Source organism: Chenopodium album, chromosome 26 (genome assembly GCF_948465745.1).
Source record: "Chenopodium album chromosome 26, dcCheAlbu1.1, whole genome shotgun sequence".
NCBI classification, from domain to species: domain Eukaryota; kingdom Viridiplantae; phylum Streptophyta; class Magnoliopsida; order Caryophyllales; family Amaranthaceae; genus Chenopodium; species Chenopodium album.
In genome coordinates, this window is record NC_137859.1 from 14706073 (window position 1) to 14717657 (window position 11585).

Below are 11585 nucleotides of genomic sequence, written 5' to 3' on the forward strand. Positions count from 1 at the left end.
GCCATTTATATACTCTTAATACATACAGTATTTGTTAATTCAAAGTTTTACATCAAATCATTTGTTAATTTTATTTATTTAATACTTTCACAAAGTTACAAGTTTTGTAAGAAATATGTAAAACACAATTTCTTTTTCCACCAAATGCCTGTTGTATCAATAATGAAATCAAATTGCGAAAAAAAAATACAAAATTCAAACACAACAATTGAGTTCTCATTTTATTGCAAGGAAAAACATTAGAAGAAATTTAATATATATACAAGTCCAATATTCCAACTAATAGTATATATTAACACGTACCATTGAACCTAAAACAACACTATTCTTCGCTCTCATCTTTTTTCTTACATAGTTGCAAAAGCCGACGAATTATTGCATATTGCTGAAGATTGATATTGAATTTTCTTTGGTAAAAAGCCAAAATTGGACCAATGTATCCTAGATACTGGACAAAGCGAACTCTGAGCATGAGTGCCAACAAGGAAGAGCATAATACCACAGTGTAGATTGCTATCCAAGGTTTAACATTAATTGTCGTAGCGTAAACTCCTGCCATGAAAGTCACAATAGTCGTGTAGAATGATATTAAGAGTATAAAGATGCTAGTATCCAATAACATCATCGAGTGTCGCTTACTCCTAGCAGCCAGGATCCAAAGAAGAAAAAATAAGACCATTGTTGATAGACTCATTGTCAAAATGTCAAATACCATAAAAACCTTAAATGCTGCGTCATTCACAAGAATCGGAGATCCTTTATCTTTTTCCTCTTTGTCTTGGATTGCTCCACCCGGAACAGTAAATGCTGCTGTGAATGTGATTGTCATCAACAATGCTGCTATTACACCAATTGTATTTACATACTCATTCATATCTTTTGTTGCAATACCATACACACTTCGAAAACCTACAAATCTACTGTCTGCCCTCAAAATTTTCTCCAACTGCATCGAAAGGAATGATTGTTTGAGATGGAAAAAAATACCTCAATTTGTGTCACGCACGTAAAACGAGACATTTTCATTGCTAGAACTAATTGGTGATACTAGAATTAAGTGGTGTACTTTATAAAGTGATCTCTCCTTTTTAAGTTGAACACTCACAAGTGAGACTATTTTGACAAAGTAATATACAAGTAGTAGTAATTGTAAATTTAAAAGGTTTGATATAAATAAAGGCAGGTATAAGAACATACCTCTATAGGAATCTCTTCGGAAGATCTTAGTAAATCACTAGGAGTTACAGCGGCATTATTCTTTTTATCAAGAAGTGTCAAAATCATTTTAATCTCCATGCCTTGAAGAAAATGTATTGCATGGCTAAATCGTCCACCTTGAATAGCTAGATGCAATGGCGTGTTTCCCTCATAGTTTTGAAATTTTAGGTGTCCTCTGAAATTTCCAACTGGATGTGTTTTACAAATGTACGAAGTACAATATGGATCATGTTGTATTAATAGGTGCCACATTGTTTGGCCATATTTTTCATCAGACCTCACTGCTGAATCTGGGAAGTACTGTAGCAATTTTAAGATTGTTCTCACATTCCCTCTTTGAGCAGCCCTTAAAAGAGGTATTAGACCATTTTTGTCAAATATATAGGCCGCTTCCTTATATGCCTTCGCCACATCATCTATGATTCCAGTATTACCCTCATCTTGATTCTCGTCTAATATCATCAAATAAGATAATTACTATCAAAGGAAGTTAGGAAGATCAAAATAGTTCAATTCATGTTCAAAAGTGAGGGCAATAATAGCTTATTATTTAAGAAGGGTAAACTCACAAATGAATTAATCATCACAATTTTACGTGCACACAAGCAATGTGAGGGCAGTAATAGCTTATTATTCATATTTCCATTTTAATTAATTGCCTTAATTAGGTTATAATGTGAGTGACGAGAAATCTAATGAGCAGATAAAAGGCTAAAATCAGTAATAGAGTTTCGGTGAGCATAAATTCAAGTAGGGAAAATTCATTATTACATTGATCAGTTAACAGGAAATACAAGTTACTCATCCTGAGTAACAACAAATGTAACTCAAGGGGCACGGATGTAATTTCATGCTTTTAAGTTGGGGGTAAAAACGTCCACAGGAGGTTTTTTTAAAAAAAACAAAAAAATTAATAATAAAAAAAATTTATGTAAAATTACAATATATGCCACTTGAATAACAAATTTCGTTACTCAGGATGAGTAACTGGGGCTTGCTCTTCAGTTAAGAATTTAAGATCACTAAGTTGAAATAAAGTTTGAGCCAAAATATATATACTACATAAGTTAATTATTATGTGCAACTTTAAAATTTGTTACATCTTACAAATAACACCCCAAAGTTACATGTAATAATTTGCAGAGGTAGTATTATTGTTAGAATATATGTAAATATATTCGGTTGACTTTGTATATAACCGTTTTGGTATTGTATTTATCCTAGCCTTATTTGTAGCTAGTTAGTTTCCGTAGATAACCATTGTACATGTGTATTTATACTCAAGATTAATGAATGCAAAGGCAACGATCATAATCTTTCATGGTATCAGTTAGGGTTACGATCCTTCATCCTTCCCCCTAGCAATTCGCCCAGACCTTCCTGCCTTCCTTCTTCCTCTCTGTCTTCACTTCCGCTGCAAATTTCTCATGGCCGAATCAAAATATCACCCTGCTTTGAACGTCACCAACGTCAAATCTCTCATTCCCATCACTCTTGATGCCGACCATGGGATGTATTATTCTTGGGCAGCACTTTTTAAAGTGCTTGTTAGGGTTCATGACCTGTACAACCACATAATTCCTCCTACGGAGGAGAAAGAGCGAGCCGCATATGAAGCCTCCAAAACCGCTGACCTTGCTTTCTGGAAGCGCTTGGACGCTGCGGTCCTAAATTGGATATACAACTCCATCTCTCCAGCTCTTCTCACAGCCATCCTTCTCAAGGATGACACTGCTCAAGGTGCCTGGTCTCGTCTCGAGTCCATGTTTCAAGACAACAAGGCATCTCGGGCCTCCCATCTCGAACAAGAACTTGCCGACCTTGATTTCGAGAATTTCACTTCTATTGACGGATATTGCAACCACATCAAATCCCTCGCCGATCGTCTTGCGGATGTTGATGCTCCAATTCCCGATACCCGTCTTATCCTAAAAATGACAGCAGGCCTTCCCGAAGCTTATGCCGGAACGGTGGATTTTATTCAAAATCAGGAGCCATTACCGTCTTTTGAGAGTTGTCGTTCCCGTTTGAAGCTAGCCGAAAGGACCATTAAAAACCGATTGGCAAAGGAGGGTGGCTCCACCAGAACACCGGCGGCCCTTGTCACCACCACCGGCAACCAGCAGTTCTCGGACTCAAGTGGTTCTGCCTCCAAGTCCAACTCGAAGACTTCCAAGAATTCTAAGAAACAGAATTCCAAGAATTCTGGGAAGCAGACCCGCAATTCAGCAGGCCCAGCCCAACAATCATCACAGGCCTATCCTTCACCATGGGCCGCGTGGAACCCATGGATGGCTCCTTGGCCCAGCCCTCCTTGCCCATACCCCAACTCTTCTTGGGCCAGACCTGCTGCCTCCTCTCCCGCCCATACTCGGCCAGGTGGGCCGGGGATCTTGGGCCAGCATCCTCAAGCCTACAATGCTATGCCGCAAGCTCCTACTGACATTGAGGCAGCCATGCAAATGTTTGCAAATATGGGTAGACCGGATAACAACTATTACATGGACACTGGTGCAACGGCTCACATGACAGCGGATCAAGGTATTCTTTCTTCATATATTAATTCGAGCATTAACAATCGTCATATTGTTGTTGGTAGTGGTGATTTAATTCCAATTATTGGTCATGGTAGTACTAACTTACCCTCTCCATACCCACCTTTTACCTTAAACAATGTTTTACATGCTCCTAAATTAATTAAAAACCTAATATCAGTTCGTAAATTTACCACCGATAACATGGTTTCCATTTCCTTTGATCCTTATGGCTTTTCTGTGCATGATTTACAGACGGGAGCCAAACTAATGAGATGTGACAGTACCGGTGACCTATATCCTCTCTTTCCAAATCAAGCCACCTCTTCAGTCAATCAATCAAATTTCACTGCTATCTCCTCTGATCTTTGGCATAGGCGGTTAGGACATCCCGGCGATGCTATTCTTAGATCTTTAAGTAGTCAAAATTTAATTGATTGTAATAAAGCTTGTAGTTCTTTTTGTTCTTCTTGTCCTCTTGGAAAATTATCCAAATTTCCCTTTAATGATTCTATGTCGCATACTACTTTTCCGTTTGATATTATTCATAGTGATCTATGGACTTCCCCCGTTCTTAGTTCCTCTGGTCATTGCTATTATCTTTTGTTCCTTGATGATTACAGTAAATTTTTATGGACTTATCCAATTGCTAAGAAATCCCAAGTGAAACACTTATTCCAATCTTTTCATAAGATAGTCCAAACACAATTTGAGCGTAATATTAAGACCTTTCAATGTGATAATGGCACTGAGTATGTTAATGGCACACTTAAAGATTTTTTTAATAACCATGGCATGCTTTATCGACTCTCCTGTCCTCACACCTCTCCTCAAAACGGAAAAGCCGAACGCCACATAAAAACCATTAATAACATCATCCGGACTCTTCTTGCACATGCTTCTTTGCCTCTTTCTTTTTGGCATCATGCTTTAGAAATGGCCACCTATCTATTAAACATTCTTCCAACCAAAGTTTTAGGCTATAAGTCTCCAACTCAAGTTCTATATCAACGTGATCCAATATACTCGGAATTACGTGTCTTTGGTTGCTTATGTTTTCCCCTCTTTCCCGCCAATTCTATTCACAAATTGCAAGAACGATCCACCCCTTCTGTCTATCTTGGTCCTGCACCTAGTCATAGAGGTTCTAAGTGTTATGACATGTCAACTGGAAAAATCATTATTTGTCTTCATGTGAAATTCATTGAAACCGAATTCCCGTTTTCTAAACTTCACAAGCCAGCTTACAACGATTATGATTTCTTGGATGAAAATCCAATACATCATATTCCCAATTTGCGTCAAACACCACCCCCTGTCCAGCCCGTGTCTCCAACACAGCCTGGCCCAACTCCTCCTCTAACTAGGCCTGACCCAGCTCACTCTCCAATCTCTCCCTCTCTCGGTACTGTCACGGCCCAACAGCAGCCCCCCTCACAGCGTGCTCCATCTTCCCTTGGGCCCCTAACAGCTACCAGCCCACCAGCCACTTCCTCACGAAGTGCTGGTCAGCCCAACCTGACAACCCACGACTGTCCACCCACCTCTCTAATCAGCCCAACACCTCACCTACAGCATCACCCCATAGACCCCATAGACCAGCAGGCCCCGCACCACATGACCACCCGAGGCAAAGCCGGCATTACCAAGCCTAACCCAAAGTACTTTTCCAACTTAAACACGATGACCACCACCACTATTTCTCCTATCCCAAAGGACCCAGTTAGTGCTATTCGTGACCCAAATTGGAAAAATGCTATGTTAGACGAATATAATGCTCTTATTGATAATCATACATGGGATTTGGTTCCTCGGCCTCCTAATGTGAATGTTATTCGGTCTATGTGGATATTTCGTCATAAACGAAATTCTGATGGTTCATTTGAGAGGTATAAGGCTCGTCTTGTAGCTGATGGTAAGACTCAGCAGCAGGGTATTGATTGTGATGAGACCTTTAGCCCGGTTGTCAAACCGGCCACTATTCGTACTGTTCTTAGCATTGCTATTTCACACTCTTGGCCGATCCATCAGTTGGATGTCAAGAATGCTTTTCTGCATGGGTATCTTAATGAAACAGTTTATATGCATCAGCCTATGGGTTTTCATGACAAAAATCCCCCTGATCATGTTTGTCTTTTACGAGGTTCTCTCTATGGTTTGAAACAGGCTCCACGGGCTTGGTATCAGCGGTTTGCAGATTTTGTCACCTCAATTGGATTTATTAACAGTAAATCTGATACTTCTCTGTTTATTTATAGGCAGGGATCTGATATTGCTTATATTCTGTTATATGTTGATGATATCATTCTTACAGCATCTTCTGACCGTCTCCGGACCAGTATTATGGATCGTTTGAGTTCTGAATTTGCAATGAAGGATTTAGGTCCTTTGAGTTTCTTTTTGGGCATTGCTGGAACCCGTGATGATAATGGTATGTTTTTGTCTCAGACACAGTATGCTTCCTCTATCATTGAAAGGGCCGGCATGTCTAACTGTAGTCCTTGTCCTACACCTGTTGACACGAAGTCAAAACTTAGTGCCTCTCATGACGATCCTTATGAGGATCCCACTCAGTACAGGAGTCTTGCAGGTGCTCTTCAGTATCTGACTTTTACTCGACCCGATATTTCTTATGCTGTTCAACAGGTTTGTCTTCACATGCATGATCCGCGCAATGCGCATATGGGTGCCTTGAAGCGTATTCTGCGCTACTTACAGGGTACCTTGACTTATGGCTTGCATCTGTATAAGTCTTCTATTGATGGACTTGTTTCTTATACTGATGCTGATTGGGGGGGATGCCCCGACACCAGGCGATCCACTTCGGGTTATTGTGTATTTTTAGGGGATAATTTGATTTCCTGGTCTTCTAAACGGCAGCCTACATTATCCAAGTCTAGTGCAGAGGCCGAATATCGTGGGGTTGCTAATGTGGTATCTGATTCTTGTTGGATCAGAAATTTGTTGCTTGAGCTCTATTTTCCTATTCGAAAAGCAACTATTGTTTATTGTGACAATGTGAGTGCCATCTACCTCTCTGGCAATCCGGTGCAACATCAACGCACAAAACACATTGAGATGGACATTCATTTTGTTCGCGAAAAAGTCACTAAGGGCGAGGTACGAGTTTTACATGTTCCTTCTCGTTATCAGATTGCAGATATTTTTACGAAGGGCCTTCCACGTGTTTTATTTGATGACTTTCGTGCCAGTCTTAGCGTCCGTGATGCTCCCGCTACGACTGCGGGGGAGTGTTAGAATATATGTAAATATATTCGGTTGACTTTGTATATAACCGTTTTGGTATTGTATTTATCCTAGCCTTATTTGTAGCTAGTTAGTTTCCGTAGATAACCATTGTACATGTGTATTTATACTCAAGATTAATGAATGCAAAGGCAACGATCATAATCTTTCAATTATATTAAGGCGGTTCAGATAGCAAATTTAGATAAAAGCTAAAACGAATAATAATCATTAGGGACTTACAGTCGAATATTCCAGCTGCAAGATGAAGAGGTGTCTCACTATGCTTGTTTGTTAATCTAGCAACAGTATTGATATCCAACTCCAGCAATTTTACCACCACCTCCAGATCTTGATTTTTACTTAGTGCTTCGTGAAGGGGTGTATTGCCTTCCGAGTTTTGCACCAACCATGGCAGATCATACTGAACTCCTTTCGAGCTAACCTCTTCTTTATATCTATCAAAATACGTGCAACACAGCTCTAATAAGTTCAATACAAGCTTCAATTCCGACAATGATGATACGGTATAGACATTCGACTTGGAATCCGAAACATAACGAATCAAGGTGCCCGGAGAATTTCGCATGAGGATATGTAGCGGAGTGTCCCCGTTAAGGTCTACTTGACCTATGAATGTTGGAAAGCTTTCGAGAACTTCTTGGATGAAATTAACAAAGTCATTAGGTATGACAGGAGTTCCGTTGCTTATGTGCATTAATTTATGAAGGACATTCCTCCTCTGGGAATCTCTTGAGGATAGAAAATTGTTTCCAAAATTATTCAGTTTTCCTCGTAAAAAGCTTATATTTGCCCTGTCTATTGCTTCACATACTTCCACTGTCATTTGATTTTTCTCCACGATTTGCTGCATACCATTTATTAAACATTATCAATAGGTTGTACATGTTGTTACAAGTCTTCCTAAACAGGAACCAAATTAGTGCTTCGATATGCATGTCCATATGACCAAATCTAACGCTCAAAGTATAGTATAAAAAGGAAGTACGTTAGAGTTTTATATTCAATCTGAATTACTTCGAAGTCATTGTACTGTATAGTAGTCATGGTCTGATTAGCTATAGAATAAAAACGACTCAAATTGTATTGTCATGCTCAACTCCCTCTATATTTTATTTCTAGCTTGTTCAATTTCTCCATGTTAAACTTTTAGAAAGAAAAAATAAAAAGTAATAAAATATTTAAAAAGTGGGGTTGTTGGTGGAAGAATAAAGTATGAGAGTTGGAAAGAGATAGAATATGCAAATATTAATGTATAATAGTTGGAGGAGAGAAAAAAAATTTAATACTTATGAAACATTTTTAAAATAGGAAATGGAGCAACTAATAATATACTGCTGTAAAAAGAAAGTTGGGCAAGTAATAAAATATGGACAAAGTAATAAACTAGAGTGGATCAATTAGTACTCCCTGCGTGTTTTTTTAAGTGTTACAGTTTGACCGTCACATTATTTTAGGCAATTTAATTGACTTAAATAAAATAAGAGGTCAATGGCCGGGTAGTTTGAGTATTAAAAAATTGTAAAAAAAAAAATAGTGAGGTTAACAATTTATTAAAAAATAATGAATGTAAGAGGGAATATATAATATATAAAAAAATAAAAAAATAAAAAAATAAAAAAATAAAAAAAAAAAGTAGTTGTGGGTTTAGGTGGGGACCTTGTAAGGATAGAGATATAATATTTTAATGTAAACATTTGCCAAAATAGAAATTAAAATACGGCTAGATTTGATAAGTGTATCACTTTAAAAAACACGAAGAAAGTAATTATATGATCATTATGTGAAAACAAAATATAAAATGATTTTGTTCTTTGAAAATAATTTAAATACTTGGGAGGCTAGCCAGTCCAAGTTATTAGCTATAGTTGGCACCAAATTTTTTAGTTATTTATATTTAATTAGGTAAGATGAATTGCGCTATCAGACTACAACATTTCACAGGCCAACCTAGCTAAGTATGTAGGATAAACACTTATACAATTTAATTAGAAGGAAGCTAGGGTAAGGAAAATCCATGCCCTTAAAGTGCTTGTAGGCTCTAGTAGGGAGGATTAAGTCCCTAACCTTAACTACTTAAGGTTAATTGAAAAGCTCGATCCTTACCATTAGGCCACACTTTGCTTAGTTATAGTTTTATCTTATTGGTATTTACTGGGAAAGGTATGTAATGATACTACTAGGCTACAAGGGCATAACTTAAAAAACTACATCAAAATTCATGCAAATTAGAAGAGTAATACAAAACTTATTGGCAACGATGATTCCTACCTCAAATTGTTCTTGTATTAAGGATGCAGCAGAGACTTCATCTTTATTTCTAATGCTTTGATTGGCAGACGAATCCACGAGAGCTCGCACCATGTTAAGGTTCATATTCATTGCAGCCGTATGTAATGCCGTATTTCCTTCTTTGTCTTGATGATTCATGAGGCCAAATACTTCGGGAAAACTAAGCAAGTCTATGCCTTCTTTGTAGCTTGGTATCGTTTTCAACCGGTGTAAGATTGTCTTCCTTGATGCATCGCGCAACTCCGCAGATTGCGGGCAATGATCAAGTATGAGTTTAATGATTTGCAGATTGTAGGCTGATGTGATTGATGCTGCCCTATGTAAAGGAGTTGCTCCTGTTTTATCACGACTACATGCGATACAACTATCTTTCTCTAACAGAAGTTTTATGGTGTCAAGATAAGCCGAACTTGTAGCTTTCCTCTTCTCAATTGGTACATCTATATATTGAGTCATTACAAAGTAGACATCAACAAAATTTATAAATCTCATAGGCTAAAACAAAAGATTGATTTCTTTATTTATAGTCCAGAGCATAATATATGAAGTTCATTATGTTAAAATAAAGATTTTTTGTCAAATTACTTATTTATAATATATGTCATAAGGGATTAATATATTCTATAATAAGAGTTTTGATATAGTATACTCGTACATATGAATAATAAATTATTGTGAACCAGTTTAACATGAGATTTTTCCATTCAAATATCTTAAAAGTGTTTGTATATTAATAATAAAAGTTCAAAGAAAACAATTTACTTAATTGCCATTAAGTTCTCATTTTATGGCATGAAAAAGTAATTTTAAAAAGTTTAGCAAGGCCGAACTTCAACATTCAAGTCTAATTTTGGATATTTAGTAAACAATGCATGCGAAAATAGTTAAATTAAAGGACGTACATACTTACCACCACTAAAAATAGGTTGGTGTGTAGTTGCAACATGAAGAGGAGTCTCTTCAAAATCGTTGGCAACACCGACCATGTTAGGATGATTCTCTATCAACAATTTAGCAACTTCATATTTGCCATGGATAAGTGCAACATGTAACGGTGTGTTGCCCATTTCATTCTGCCTCATGACAACCGCGTTTCTCTCCTCTTGGACCATCTGCCCGTGCACAAAATCATAGAGTAGCCTAAAAATGTCCATGTTGCCAACCTCAGCGGCAACATGGATAGGGTTGTTTCCATCTTCGTTCGTTTGCTTGATCAGCTCATGAATTGCTTGTTTAGATATTAAGCCCTTTGAAACTACTTCTTCTATGAATTTGAATTGTACTCGTGAAATTGCTAAGTGAAGGATGTTATTTTTGTGGGAGGTTTGCCTAAGAAAATACTCATCAATACCACCACTCTCTAGTTCGTTGTTTCGTGCATCATTTAGGAAGCTTATATTACCTAATAGTGCAGCATTGTAAAGCACATTTTCCATTGTTAACAATAATAACTTAACTTACTTTTGCCCTCTCTTTTATTTTTAAGGTATACCTTAGTTTATAAACATGGTTTCACGTCCACATTTTATAATAAGCGACTACGTAATCATTACTACTTGTTATATAGCTTTGTTCATCACCTTTAATTTCTTTTTTAATGAATAAGCTTCTATTGCTTTAATTTCTATAAAATAAAGTGGTGGAAATGATGTTTTATGTTGTTTTTACGACATACTAGATGCACTAAACAGCAGAATAAAAATAGATAGTTCAAAATCAAGAAACGTGAGGATCGTGAAGCTATATTCTATAATTCATTTTGCGGTAACGAATACTTAAAGAAATTAAAGAATGGTAGGCCGTAATACTAGAGACTTTCAAAAATAAAGACAAAACTTGAATGAGGCTTAACTTCGTTAAATCCAAGAATGTAGGATTGGCATCAATGTGTAGAGAAAAGCAATAGTTAAAGTAAGAGGGGAAAAAAATTGTCACAAGAAAAAAACTAAAAATTTTACAGTAGTCATTTGAAATATGACTACTAAAATATTTAGTTCATAATTGATGTATTCTTTACAAGTAATTAATTATATTACTTTATTAATGATATTAAATACTCTCTTCGTCCCCAAAACTTCGACCCTTTTGGGTTGATTTCGCGGGTATTAAGAAAGTTAAATAAAAAGAAGTAAAATTATATTATAAAGATAAATTTACATGGGGTTTGTAAAAAAGTAAAGAAAGAAAGTAATAAAAATATAGTTAATTTGTAAATTACCACCCAAAAAGGGACCTGTTTTGAAATTACCACCCATTAAAAATTTTATTTTAAAT

At 36.8% G+C, this 11585-nt stretch overlaps 1 protein-coding gene across 1 annotated transcript; it reads right to left on the minus strand.

Moving 5' to 3' along the window:
- Nucleotides 1–271: 271 nt before the first annotated feature.
- LOC145618451 (uncharacterized) lies at nt 272–10761 on the minus strand. The gene is made up of 5 exons (XM_081673220.1): nt 10222–10761; nt 9291–9751; nt 7242–7866; nt 1198–1670; nt 272–946 (listed from the first exon to the last, which is right to left on the minus strand). Exons 1-5 carry the CDS (start codon nt 10745–10747, stop codon nt 323–325), a joined length of 2709 nt encoding a protein of 902 aa, XP_081529346.1. The 5' UTR covers nt 10748–10761; the 3' UTR covers nt 272–322.
- Between the last annotated feature and the right edge of the window lie 824 nt (nt 10762–11585).

Excerpts from the sequence above, each read along its gene's own strand:
- LOC145618451 (XM_081673220.1), bottom strand. The coding sequence starts at position 10,747 with ATGGAAAATGTGCTTTACAATGCTGCACTATTAGGTAATATAAGCTTC. Across the intron at positions 9,752-10,221 it reads CCAACCTATTTTTAGTGGTG|ATGTACCAATTGAGAAGAGG; the intron begins GTAAGTATGTAC and ends CTCAATATATAG. Across the intron at positions 947-1,197 it reads CCGAAGAGATTCCTATAGAG|TTGGAGAAAATTTTGAGGGC; the intron begins GTATGTTCTTAT and ends CTTTCGATGCAG.